The sequence below is a fragment of the Bos javanicus genome, chromosome 2, assembly GCF_032452875.1.
Source record: "Bos javanicus breed banteng chromosome 2, ARS-OSU_banteng_1.0, whole genome shotgun sequence".
NCBI classification, from domain to species: Eukaryota; Metazoa; Chordata; class Mammalia; order Artiodactyla; family Bovidae; genus Bos; species Bos javanicus.
The window spans coordinates 37,142,369-37,156,661 of record NC_083869.1 but is presented as its reverse complement, the minus strand read 5'-3'; the positions used below and the strand labels follow the sequence as shown (position 1 = coordinate 37,156,661).

General features: G+C 39.1%; 1 protein-coding gene across 5 annotated transcripts in view; it reads right to left on the bottom strand.

Moving 5' to 3' along the window:
• Positions 1-11,218, bottom strand: part of WDSUB1 (WD repeat, sterile alpha motif and U-box domain containing 1) — a 69,384-nt gene extending 58,166 nt beyond the window's left edge. For 2 of the 5 annotated variants that reach the window (XM_061396366.1, XM_061396382.1), the window contains exons 1-3: positions 11,030-11,216; positions 8,595-9,042; positions 6,725-6,909 (exon numbers count right to left, since the gene is read on the bottom strand). In XM_061396366.1, the coding sequence (XP_061252350.1) occupies positions 6,725-6,909; positions 8,595-8,992 (583 nt within the window). In that variant the 5' untranslated portion in view covers positions 8,993-9,042; positions 11,030-11,216. Of the gene's footprint in view, positions 1-6,724; positions 6,910-8,594; positions 9,043-10,752; positions 10,972-11,029 lie in introns of those variants that run through there. The other 3 variants (XR_009732475.1, XM_061396370.1, XM_061396390.1) reach the window with 3 other exon arrangements.
• Positions 11,219-14,293: the final 3,075 nt, after the last annotated feature.

Genomic DNA, 14,293 nt, shown 5'->3' with positions numbered 1-14,293 from the left:
AAGCTAGCAAAGTAATGCTCAAAATTCTCCAAGCTAGGCTTCGACACTATGTGACCTGAGAACTTCCAGGCGTTCAAGATGGATTTAGAAAAGGCAGAGGACCAGAGATCAAATTGCCAACATCCGCTGGATCACAGAAAAAGCAAGAGAATTCCAGAAAAACATCTGCTTCTGGTTTATTGACTATGCCAAAGCTTTTGTGTGGATCACAATAAACTGGAAAATTCTGGAAGAGATTGGAATAGCAGACCACCTACCTGCCTCCTAAGAAACCTGTATGCAAGTCAAGAAGCAACAGCTAGAACCAGACATGGAACAACAGACTGGTTTGAAATTGGGAAAGAAGTAGGTCAAGGCTGCATATTGTCACCCTGCTTATTTTACTTGTATGCTGAGTTCAGTTCAGTTGCTCAGTCATGTCCGACTCTTTGTGACCCCATGGGCTGCAGCACACCAGGCTCCCCTGTCCATCACCAACTCCCAGAGTTTACTCAAACTTATGTACATCATGCAAAATGCCAGGATGGATGAAGCACAGCTGGAATCAAGATTGCCATTATCAATAACCTCAGATATGCAGATGACTCCACACTTATGGCAGAAAGGTAAAAGGAACTAAAGAGCATTTTGATAAAGGTGAAAGAGGAGAGTGAAAAAGTTGGCTTAAAACTTAACATTCAAAAAACTTGAGATCACAGCATCCGGTCCCATCACTTCATGGCAAATAGATGGGGAAACACTGGCAACTGTGACAGATTTTATTTTGGGGGCCTCCAAAATCACTGCAGATGGTGACTGCACCCATGAAATTAAAGGATGCTTGCTCCTTGGAAGAAAAGCTATGAAACCTAGACAATGTATTAAAAAGCAGAGACATTACTTTGCTGACAAAGGTCCATCTAGTCAAAGTTATGGTTTTTCCAGTAGTCATGTATGGATGTGAGAGCTGGACCATAAAGAAGGCTGAGCACCAAAGAACTGATGCTTTTGAACTGTGGTGTTGGAGAAGACTTTGGAGAATTCCTTGAACTGAGGAGATCAAACCAGTCAATCCAAAGGGTAATCAACCCTGAATATTCATTGGAGGGACTGATGTTGAAGCTGAAGCTCCAATACTTTGGCCATCTGATACGTAAGAGCCGACTCACTGGAAAAAACTCTGATCCTGGGAAAGACTGAAGGCAGGAGAAGGGGACGACAGAAGATGAGATGGTGGATGGCATCACCAACTCGACGGACATGAGTTTGAGCAAGCTCCAGGAGTTGGTGATGGACAGGGAAGCCTGACCTGCTGCAGTCCATGGGATCACAGAGTTGGATATGACTTAGCAACTGAACTGAACTGATTACACAAGTAGGTCCTTCCAATGGAAAAGAATCAGGCTCAGTGGTAAAGAACCTGCCTACAATGCAGGAGAGGTGGCTTCAATCCCTCTGGGTTGGGAAGAACCCCTGGAGAAGGAAATGGCAACCCACTCCAGTATTCTTGCCTGGGAAATCCCATGGAGAAGCCTGGTGCAGTACAGTTCAGGAGGTCACAAGAGTTGGACACAATTTAGGGAGTAAACAAAAACAATTACACAACTTAGGCAAAGTTATCAGTTAAATGAAGTGTTACCAAAAAAAAAACAAAGAACAAAAAACCCCACTAGTTGTTATCCTATTTAGACAGAGTATCACTATCTACTCACTAGATAAGTTCCTAAATACTTGTGGGTAATGTAAATATTGATATCACCTACTTGATTTTTTTAAGAATACTATCAAGTGTTTGTTAGGCACTTGTTTGCATCTTTCTGTTAAGCATTTGACAGATATGACCTCTAACTCTTTACAGTTAATCCTACAAGGCACCAAACATGACCATCCCAAGTTCACAGTTGAGAGCTAAGGCCCAGAGAGGAAAAGCGAGGTACCTCAGGTCACACAGCAGGAAAAGGGTGAAACTGACAATCTTATCTATGTGGCATGTGGTACCTCACGCCCTTCACTGACACATTAAACATATATCTTGAGGGCCACTGTGTTCCAAGCACTGGTTTAATTGGAGGCTGGTGATTTTGACCTGAGAAAAGGTTGAATAGTTGAATCTGGCTTCTTCTGCAGTGAGTGCCTTGCCCTAGTTACAGTCCCCTGGATAGCAGACACTTGCTGAAGAAGGGCCCAAAGACCATGCCTCTAGCAGAGGAAATATGAGTTTATAATCAGTCAGGGAAGATAAGGGGCTCCAAGGGCAGGAACTAGGGAAAGGCAAAAAGATGAGATTTGGGACTTCCCTGGTCATCCAGTTCACCAACTCAATTTTACATGAATTCCACCTAATATCACAAGTCAAAGGAAATTTTGGCACTCATATACAATAAAACTCAATTAAGAAACCTGAATACCTATCTTAAGATTGCACTCTGGTTTTGCAAATATTTAGTATGTGGTATTTAGTTCATACACCTAGGTATGTAAACTTTCCCTGTGGACTCCCTGTTTTATTGGAAGCACATATACTTTAAGATACAACAAATTAAATTTTCTTTCTCACTGAAAGTTTTTCTAACTGTAAGAGACTTTTCCACATTTCAATAGCATTTTTGTTTTTGTAGCACAGGTTCAGCCAAAGGGCATCCTTTCTCAGAGATCTTGATGGATATAAGTAATTCTCCATAATCTCTATAATCATTTAATGTTTTTAAGGCCAAAAAATGTACCCCAAAATCGCTGAGTAAAATATTTATGTGCTAGACCCAATTAAGAAAACTTTCCCCCATTGTTTCTAGACTAAATAAGATCCTTTGATGCTGATGCTGAAGTGTCTTTCAACAGTGAGAATTCAGCTAGAACACTGTAAAATTATAAAGTTTAAAATATGTCTGTGCTCAAGATCTAAATATTTTAAAATAGACTTTTCTTCAGGAAAAATATTTAAACTGTAATAATAATCTAACCCAAACTCTATCACTTAAAAACTGGAGAGAACTGAATATTTATCCTCTAGCACACAAACTATTTTTTTTCCATATTTGAGCAAAATGTCACAAAGGCAGAAGACTCAATTTGTCATAAGCATTTACAGATATTAACAGATACCAAATTAGGCAATAATAAGTTAAAAATTACATCTTCTGTCTTTTAAGAAAATACAATAGTTTCCACAAATTCCTCTAATAGTCACTTTAAAGCATATGTTGATCTGTTTCAGGGAATTTACACATAAGGTTAATATCCACTTTAACAGAAGTTAAACTAAAGAAATTACAGAAGGGACATATCAGAACTATATTGAGAAATATACTTTGAAATATACTCTAAAGGCACAGTAGGGATGTGGGTAATATACTTACTTTAGAATCTCACCTAGAATTTTTGGCCTAGTGTAGTGAACCTTTCCAGAACCTGTCAGCTGCAAGCCCTCTGAAGACAGAAGAAGGATGTCCTTAACGTTAATAGCATTAAAAAAATGGGATTTTAATGAAAAATCTTTTCAGATAATTAGAATCAAAAAGGAAATCTAAATCTCCTGATGTTGATATAATCCAAAGATTCATTGAATGCCTATATGATTTTGGAGAAGGGGTCACAGAATGAAAGAAATGGTTCTTGCCTGTTACAAGCTGATCTTCTTAGAATAAAACATCATAAAACAATATGTTAAAAAATAAATCATCACAATTAAATTAGGTAGGGAGTTCAGTATAATAGATTCATGAAAAGAAAACTGTTAATCTGCCATATGATATTAAAAAGGAAACAGAAACAAGAAAGTTCAACAAATCAATAAAAGGAATCTTTCATTTCAATCACCTAAATTTATGACAAAGAAGGCAAGACTATACAAAGGAGAAAAGACAGCCTCTTCAATTAGTAGTGCTGGAAAAACTGGACAGCTACATGTAAAGAATGAAATTAGAACATTTCCTAGCACCATACACAAAAATAAACTCAAAATGGATTAAAGACCTAAGGCCAGACACTGTAAAATAAAAAACTCTTTAGTGGAAAACACAGGCAGAACAGGATCTTTTTTGATCCACCTCTTAGAGTAATGAAAATAAAGACAAAAATTAACAAATGGGACCTAATTAAACTTTAAGTCTTTTGCACAGCAAAGGAAACCATAAATAAGATGAAAAGACAACCCTCAAAATGGGAGAAAATATTTGCGAATGAAGCAACTGATACAGGATTAATCAGAAAAATATACAAACAGGGGACTTTCTTGGTGGTTCAGTGGCTAAGACTCCACACTCTCAATGCAGGGGGCACAGATTTAAGCCCTGGCCAGGGAATTAGACTCCACACGGTGCAAGTAAAAGGCCCTGCATGGCACAGCTAAAGATCTGACCCTGTGTGCCGCAACTGAGACCCTGCTCAGCCAAATACATACTTTAAAAAACAAAACATACACACAGCTCATGTAGCTCAATTAAAAAAACAAAAGCACAACCCAATCAAAAAATGGGCAGAAGACAGACGTTATCCAAAGAAAACATACAGATAGCCAATAAACACATGAAAATATGCTCAACATCACTATTAGAGATATGCAAATCAAAACTACAATGAGGTACCACCTCACACCAGTCAGAATGGCCATCAATAAAAAAATGTACAAACGATAAATGCTGAAGAGGATGTGCAGAAAAGGGAACACCCCTATATTGGTGGGAGTTAAATTTGTACAGCCACTATGGAGAAGAGTATGGAGATTCCTTAAAAAACTAAAAATAGAACTATCTTATGACTTGAGCATCCCACTACTGGGCATATACCCTGAGAAAACTATAATTCAAAGACACATGCACCCCAGTGTTCACTGCAGCACTAGGAACAATAGCCAGGACACAGAAACAACCTAAATGCCCATCAACAAAGGAATGGATAAAAAAGATATAACATGTGTGTACACACACACACAATGGAATATTATGCAGTCACAAAAAAGGAATAAATCTGGATGATTTGTAGAGACATGGATGGACTTAGAGACTATCATACAGAGCGAAGTCAGAAAAACAAGTATCATATTAATGCATATATGTGGAATCTAGAAAAATGATATAATCTTATTTCCAAAGAGAAAGAGACAGAAATGAAACATATGGACACCAAGTGGGGAACGGGGTTAAGAGGAGGGTAGGATGAATTGGGAGATTGGGATTGACATGTACACACTACTGATGCCATGGATAAAACAGGTAACTAATACTGTATGGCTCAGAGAACCCTACTCATTGCTCAGTTGTGACCTAAAGGAGAAGGAATTCCAAAAAAAGAGGGGTATATAGCTGATTCACTTTGCTGTATAGAAATGAACACTACATTATAAAGCAACTATATTCCAATTTTAAAAATTCTGCTTTTCAAAGCCTATTACACTCCAGGCACTGTAAATAAAATACATACAGGCCCAGCCTATGGAGCTTACAATCTCACAGGAAAAACACGATTAAACATAATTCATATAGATAACTATTTAATAAAACTTGTGATACTTCACTAAGTCCTACAAAAGAAAAATAAAGCATGTAATACTAAAGGACTATATCAAAATACTTCAGACCAAGTACAGGAGGTTAAGAGCAGAGGAAGCTCTTCTGAAGTGATTTTTTTTTTAACCTGAAATCTAAAGGATGAATAAAAGTGAACCAGGTAAAGGGTCCACATGTAAAACCCTCGGAAACATCTTACAGACATTCAAGAAATGAAAGGAGGCCAGTGAGGCAAGCGAATGCATGAGGCCAAGTGTGACTTGTAATGAGACAGGGAAACAGAATATGGAAGGTACTTAAAGGCTGTGTGTTTGAAACTTGGTATTTTATCTTACCTTAATCATATTTTAACATGTCACTGATGGCTTTGAAACAGGGGAGTACCAAAGCCTGAGCTGTCACAAGATAGTGTTAAGAACTTGCTGCATAAGCCTACTGAACAGCTGAAGCACGACCAGCGCCAACTGCAACGGGACACAACATCCACCCCAGATTTCAAAGCCTTCATACCCCCCGTAAAATATCTTATTAATAATTTTAGGATCTTGAAATATTTCAGGTATATTGGGTAAAGTAAAATACATTACTAAAACTAATTTCATCTACTACTAGAAATTTTCAAATTTACACATGTAGCTCACATTATATCACTATAAGACAGCACTTGTCTGGAAGTAAGATTGAAGTAGCCAGAAGTAGAACGTCCATCCTAACACAGAAGATGAAAATAAAAGAAGCCCAATTCCCAATTCACTGTATTTATTGAAAACTAGGAGTCTACAGTCAAGAGTTGTTCTCTTCTTTTTCTAAAAACTGATCTACTAACAAATGCTTTTTTAAGGTTACCTTTTGAAAGATTAAATAGTAAATGAAAAATGAAACTTGTTTTCAATTTTTATACTTCACATTTCTATTTGAATAAAAACATACAATGTTTCAAAAATCACAATGAAACCAATAGGTTTAAGGCCTCTACATTAGCAAACTCCAGGAATTCACATCTACTGTATCAAGTTGTGTTAGCCCCTATGTATTTTCCCAAAGAATCTGGTTTTCCCAAAAAATATTTGTGATTTCATTTTGATCAAAAACATAAAGCAGAAGGATGAGTCCTTGAAGGGAATAAATTAAAAGATCTTGTTGTTTTACTAATGATGAAGTGAAAATGAGTAAATGAATGAAAAGTCACATATAAACTGCAAACAGGAATTACTAGTGCTTACAAGAGTAAAATAACTAACCAGGAACTGGTTGTGAAGAAAAGTCACAGCAGGTAATTCCAAGATCATGTGCTTTTTCACTGTGCAGACACCTCATTTTATCATCCCACACTGTTAAATCACCACATGAGGAGCCAGTGACAAAGAGGTTTCCAGGAGGAAAAAACGCACAGGCCACTAAGGAGCCATCCTTAACACTAGCACATCTGAAATAAAAGCAAAAGAAAGGGGAATTTTCATTTCAGAGCATCTTTTACTTTATATTACAGTCTCTAAAAGCAGCTTGATATAGTAAAAGAAAAGGATAAATGGCTAGAACTAGAGAGAAAGGGCAGTAGATGCCTATAGAAATAAAATATCCTTTATATTCTATAATGGAGAAGGAAATGGCAACCCACTCCAGTGTTCTTGCCTGGAGAATCCCAGGGACGGGGGAGCCTGGTGGGCTGCCGTCTGTGGGGTCACACAGAGTCGGACACGACTGAAGTGACAGCAGCATATGCTATAAACGGAGATAGGCTTGCTAAAAGTAAGAGAATTTAAACATTATCCTAACCAAATCAAAGTCTATTTATCGTCATACTCTTTTCATTAAAATATACAAAGTTTAACAAAATAGCAACACCAACAATATCAATTGAGTTCCAATTTTTTAAAAGATACAACTATTTTTTATTGAAAATCATGTTATTGGGGGTGAAAAGCACATCCAACATTTGTATTAAAATCACCTAGAAACAACAGTAAGGACTTTCATCTCACCTTCAGTTATAAACTCTTTATGTAAAGAAAATCCTGTGAACAACTTAAAATTATCTAGGGAAGATTAGGAAGCACTGGGCTAACAATAATTCATTATTTTATCAATTAGGAAAAATAACCTGTTAAAAATCCAACAACCCATGCAGTGTCCTATCCAGCACTTAAATCGACTGCAGTGTATCATTTTCACATAATTACATATAGTAGAAAAATAATGTTAGACAATTTACCAATTGGTTAACTGAAAAAGATTCCTTGGCCGACAGCTAAATTTCATTCACACAAAACAACTTAAAGGCATTCCATTCTCTGTGTCTTCACTTTAAACTGTTTATTAACGCCACTTAAAACATACTTTCTTCAACACAAAGACCAAAAATCTAAATGAACCATAGTTGTTTACCAGCTACCATCTGTGCTCTGAGTGTTGTTGGTGAGAGGTAGGGTGGGGGGAAGGCACATTAAGCTATTTTAATTGGTGACGTTTAAAAGTTTACAGTTTTTAATGTGATTAATGTCACTGAATTGTACATTTTAAATTTGTTAAAATATTGTATTTTAGCATACTATATGTTTACAAATACATGATTTTAATACTAGGGAGTTGCAACACAACATTACCAGTGTAAATTCATTGATGTATTTTTATCCAAAAGCAGTTTTTCAGGTGATGTTTTTAAAGAAGTGGTAACACACAACACCATACTAATCACAAGGTTCCCTCTTCTGGGCTTGGTCAGTAATCCCAGTCAGGAAAGAGATGTGCAGGTGAGACTCACCTACAATTACTTTATTACTGAGAACACCTGAGCCATGCGTGACCAAAAAGCCAAAAATTACTAAGTTTTATTCAAAAAACTGTTTTTTTTTTGCCTATTAAAAAAAAATCCATAAAGTTCTAACAAGATTAACCCTTTTTTACAAAAGAAAAAGTGGACATTTAAAAGACTCAGAGCCAAGCAAATCTACTTCAAGAATCATATTAAATATCTGTTTTATGACCTTCAGGAGACAGAGATCAAAGTATTTTTCCTTGAGATGTCTGAATTATCTACTTCAAGTCATCAAAAAAAAATTTTTGTAAACCTGGTAATAGGATTAAAAACGGAAAGGGTTTAAACATTCTTACCTATGTAACTTGTATGACTGTGCATTCCACAAAACAACAGTTCCATCAGATGCCCCTGATACCAAATAAGTGGAGTCTGGGGAAAATCGGCAAACTCTCACAGGGTTACCACTGGGCTGTTCCATCACTGCCAAAATCTGCCCGTTTTGAGTATCCCATAGGACAGTGGTACCATCTGTTGAACATGAAGCCAAAATATGTCCTGAAGGGGAGAAACAGCAGCAGTGGACAGCATAGGTGTGAAACTTCAATGGTGAGTATGGTACTTCGGTAAAGTCACTCAGGAAATATAGGCGAATTGTTTTGTCCAAGGCACAAGTAGCCAAGAGGGAAGAGGAGAAGGCACAGCAGTTGACATCATCATTATGATCTGCTAATGTGTGAATTAGTTCCACCATGTTCTTTACTGGAAAATATCCTGCAGTTTTTAGATAAACGTTACTTCATCCTAGGAATCAAATAAATACAACTCAAATCAATACAGAAGAGCCAAAATCAATTAAAAAACTTGCTCAACAAAAGCTTCTACATTCACATTTTTTAAAGACAATAAATTATACCTGGGCTAAGAATATTTGGAGAGAAATAAAGCATGTTAAGACTATAATCGCTGATGATAAACACACTCACCAGTGCCATACCAATAAAGTTCCGGAACTCCTGAGAAAGAACCTGGTCAAGTAACTTCAAACTGATTTGACAAAATTCTGGGTATTTATTTCACCTTTGAAGACTTCCCCTTTATGAACTGCTACTCAACACTGCCTCATTCCAGATTTGCTAATTTCAAAAAGATTTTTCACTACTTTAACAAACTCTTGCTGCTTCTTCCATAGAATGGAGCCAGAAGTACTGCTCACCTTTAAGATGTAGAACTATTAAAGTTAATTCATAAACCAAACAAAAGGTTTCCTTGTCAATTTAAGTGGTAGTGTTGAAAGCTATCATGTCATGGTACGCCATCTTGTATGACAAAGAATAAAAAGATATAAAGACTTGATGTGAAGAATTAATAAATCAAGGAAATTCAAAGAATGAGTGCCACCCCCCCCCCCCCACCAAAAGTGGACTTAGCTGGTCTGCACCTAAGACCAAATTTATAAATTCAGAATAAAATCCAAACTCCTCACCAAGACTTACCAAACCCTGTATGATCTGGCTCTTGCCTATCTACTTCTCAGACCCCAACTACTTCCCCTTTTCTTCTCCCTCCCTTCTTTCCAGCCTCCCTAGTCAAAATGGTAAATTTCAATTTCAGTGTCCTTTTTCTGTGACTTTCCTAATCTAAAGTAGCTCTCTATAGGCTAGCACATCACCCTGTTTTAATCATCAGTGTAGCAACTGCCACCAGCTGACACTATTCATGGGTCTCCCCCTACTAAAATGTAAGCGCCAAAGCTGTTTCTCTTATTTCTGTATTCACAGCATGTAGAAGTGTTTGCACCTATTATGGTTAAATATTTGTTGAATTAACATTTTCCCCCAAATCTAGTTGAGTTCTAGCCGCCTTCAAACAGTATTTATGAATATAATATGAAATAACCAGAGAACTGTTAATAAAAATAAAGGTACTAACACTGAAAAAAAAAAAAAAAGTGGAAAAATGATGTAAAACGAGGCAATAATCAGCCCTGAGGAACAGGTGTAACCTTGAATTGTAAAATTAATCTATTATTCTAATCTTATTTACAGAAATCTTTACAAATAAATGAAACAAGCTTTTCCCAACATTTCTGATGTCAAAAGTTCGGCCTCTTTTTCAAACTCCAACGAAATCTAAAAAACAGACAGACCATCAAAACCCCTGGTATTTTTAGTGAAAACAAACCCAATCAGGTGGTCTTCTGGAGAAGTCCCAAATCTCAACTGTGCAAGTGCACAAAGATAATTTCCCAAACTTTTGCTTCCTCACCCTTCTGCCACTCAGCTTTCTGTGAAGTTCAAGGTCCTAGAATCTGAAGAGCAGGAACGCAATCAGCTGAAGTTCGTTTGGCTTGGGGGTGTGGGCGTCCACTGAGACCTCTGCCGACCCGCCAATCTCCCGGCAAACTGAATGAACTCGCCAGTGGGAACACTCGCATCCCTGTCTATCGCAAAGCCAACCCGAAATGTGCCAAGAATCCTACATAAAACCAGCGAGCGACTCCCCCACATCTACCTGGGGACCGAGGATTTGCTCAACTCCGAGAGCCGGTTGGGCTTCACTGGACCGAGCGACCCGCTGCAGGAACGCGGCCGGCGGGAAGCGCGGCCTTCCGGGGCGCGGGCACCGGCGCAAGGGATTGGGGGAAACTGGGACTTCCACTTCACGCCGTGAGGTGCCTCCGGCTCCTGGGCGGAGGCCGCACAACAGTATCTCGCTCTGGTCAGTATCCTAGCCGGGAAACCAAGGGTTTAGACACCCCGGCGGGCTGACCCGAGCCGCACTCCCGTACCTGCCACCGCTGCTGCTAAACTGGCCCTTGGGCACTGGTCCTTTCACGTCGAAGACCCAAAACGCCAGGGATCCGCCCTCAGGTGCGCTAAGAGCGCCAGGGGACACGTGACGCGCAGGTGAGGCGGGCGTGGTTGGCGCCCGCGGCCGCCCAGAGGCAAAAGGACAGACCCCGCCCACCGGGGGGCGGACCGCGTCGCGGCGCATGCGCGCCCTTCCGCCCTGTGATGAGGCGGTCTGAATTCTGGCTCTAGAACTCTTTGGGGAAGACTCTGATGCTGGGAGGGATTGGGGGCAGGAGGAGAAGGGGACGACAGAGGATGAGATGGCTGGATGGCATCACTGACTCGATGGACGTGAGTCTCAGTGAACTCCAGGAGTTGGTGATGGACAGGGAGGCCTGGCGTGCTGCGATTTATGGGGTCGCAAAGAGTCGGACACGACTGAGCGACTGAACTTAACTGATACTGGGAAAGAACCTTTGAAAAAGAAGTCACTGAGTCGTGTCCGACACTTTGAGACCCCGTGGACTGTAGCCTACCAGGCTCTTCCGTCCACAGGCTTTTCCAGGCAAGAGTACTGGAGTGGGTTGCCATTTCCTTCTCCAGGGGATCTTCCCAACCCAGGGATCGAACCAGGTCTCCCGCATTATAGGCAGACGCTGGAGAAGGAAATGGCAACCCACTCCAGTGTTCTTGCCTGGAGAATCCCAGGGACGGTGGAGCCTGATGGGCTGCCGTCTATGGGGTCGCACAGAGTCGGACACGACTGAAGCGACTTAGCAGCAGCAGCAGCAGCAGAGTCGGACACCACTGAAGCGACTTAGTAGCAGCAGCAGCAGTTACCGTCTGAGCCACTCGTTGAAATTTTTTTCTAGTTGTGGAAGCTGAGGTCCCAAGGTCTAGCGAGTCCAGAAATGTGATTGTAAAAGGGACAGTTACTACAGCTGTTTTTGAGCGTCCTGGAAAGTGAAAGTGTTAGTCACTCAGTCGTGTCCGACCCTTTGTGACCCCGTGGACAGATGGAATTCTCCAGGAAAGAGTACTGAAGTGGATTGCCATTTCCTTCTCCAAGGTATCTTCCTGATCAAGGAATTGAATCCAGGTCTTCCGCATTGCAGGCAGACTCTTTACTGACTTGAGCCACCCTCCTTACTTTGCTGTATTTATCTTGCTTCTGTCCTCTGATCTCCCTGATCGGTCTTTTCTTTTTAAGCCAGCTCTAACCTCAGCAGTCCCTGACTCCTGCCATCGCCTTTGTGGTCAAATATGTTTTTCCAAGGCAGAATGCTGAAAAGGATATCCAGGCTATTCTGGTATCACGTGAACCCAATATACATTTTTTCTAGCGTTTCCGAGCGTCTCCTAAACTCACATGGAGCTTACACCGTGGTTTCCACGTGTAATTGATTACAAAATGGTCTTGCCAACCCCTTTTGAGATTAAAAAATTGACCAGAAAAAAGCTCCTAGGCGTACTAAGTACATGTCACGGTATAGGACCATGTTCAGATTAAAATAAAAAGTGTAGCGTTTCCTTCAGCGAGGAAACTAGTAGTATTTGACAAGTAATAAAGGGCTTCACAAGTGGCTCAGTGGTGGGGGGAAAAATTTTTTGCCTGTCAATGCAGGAGACGCAGAAGGTAGAGATTTTATCCCTGGGTCAGGAAGATCCCCTGGAGTGGGAAATGGCAACCCATTCCTGTATTCTTACCTGGAAAATTCCATGGACAGGAGCTGGAGGGCTGCAGTCCATGCACAGAGTCGAGGCGACTAAGCATACACAAACTAAAACACTCAAATTTAAACAGAAAACTGAGATTGCTGGAAAAGATTTGTAATAAAATAGACAAAAGGAGAAATAAAAATTCATGATTTGAGACACTTGTGATTTTTAACGAATGCATTATCATTGAGACTTTGAAACCTGATTACATGCCAAAGTACTGCCAAAACAGTATTTATCTGAAAATAACTTTTTTCATTGTATAAATAATAGAGCTCTCTGTAGGAAACATAAAAACTATAAATAATGAAAATAACTAATAATTGCAACACTCAAAAATCAGCCAGTCTTTCATGAATAATACCAATAATTTTACAAAAAGACCTGTAAACTACCTTTTTCAACTTAGATTTGTATCCTGAGCATTTTCCTTGTCTAAAATATCTTAGTAGTGTAATCATTTTTTCTGCCTAATGGTCCACAGCCCCAGAAACATAATTTATTTAACATTTTCCCAGTTGTTTCAATATTTTTGTGCTTATTGTAAATAATACTGGATTCAATGACTTTGTACATAATTACTTCAGTGACATTTGCTGAGTAAATTGATGGAAATGGAATTACTCGCCATCAGGGTGTAAATAGTTGCTATCTCGCTTTTCAGAGAGGTTGTACGGTTTTAACTCTCAGAAACATATGGAGGTCCCTGTCTCTCCACATTATTGAGAGATTAATTTTTTTTAAGTTTTCACTAATTTGATAGGTAAGGTTGATTATAACATTCTTCAAGTAAAATATGTGAAAGAAACCTCTGATACACAGGCCGGTAACTTAGCATGGAGACCTCAAGCCCAATATGGTCTGAAAGAAAAAGGAATTTCAAAGAGGGAAGCTTTATTGTGGCTGGTCTCTAGTCCACAGGTTTACAATTTGGGAGATGTTAACTAACATTTCTTGGCAATATACTAGAAAAACAATGTTAAGAATTTACAGAGATCTTTGATCACATGAGTGAATTGGTTATCTTACCCTGTAGGACTAACAGTTGGAACTTTGACTTGGAATATTAAAGATTTGAATATTTTATATATTTTTTGCTCCAATTATTAATATGTAACTGTGGTCAATAATCCTATTTTATTATTAATTTCTAGTTTGTTCTTTGTAATAATAATGCTATTTGGGGAATACAGTAAACAATTTTAAATGATACATTTAAAGGAAAGTTAACTTTCCAATTAAATAGTAAGCAATACATGCTCTCAAAATATGACTCAGTGGGAAAAGAACAGGTGTGAATCAGTTAGTGAGTCAGGATTACTCAAATGTTTAGTTGAGAGTAACCAAGAACTCAGAGAGAGAGAGATGATAGGAACTGAAGTAATTAGAAAAAGTGGTTGGAGGAATGGGTCTTAAACAGGCTTGAAATGTTGGCCAGCTGAGCGATGAACTTGGGAAATACCCATTTCACAGTAAATATTCAGGAATGTATTTGTTGCTCTGCTTTGCAGGCAAACTGAGACCAGTTCAGTTCAGTTCAC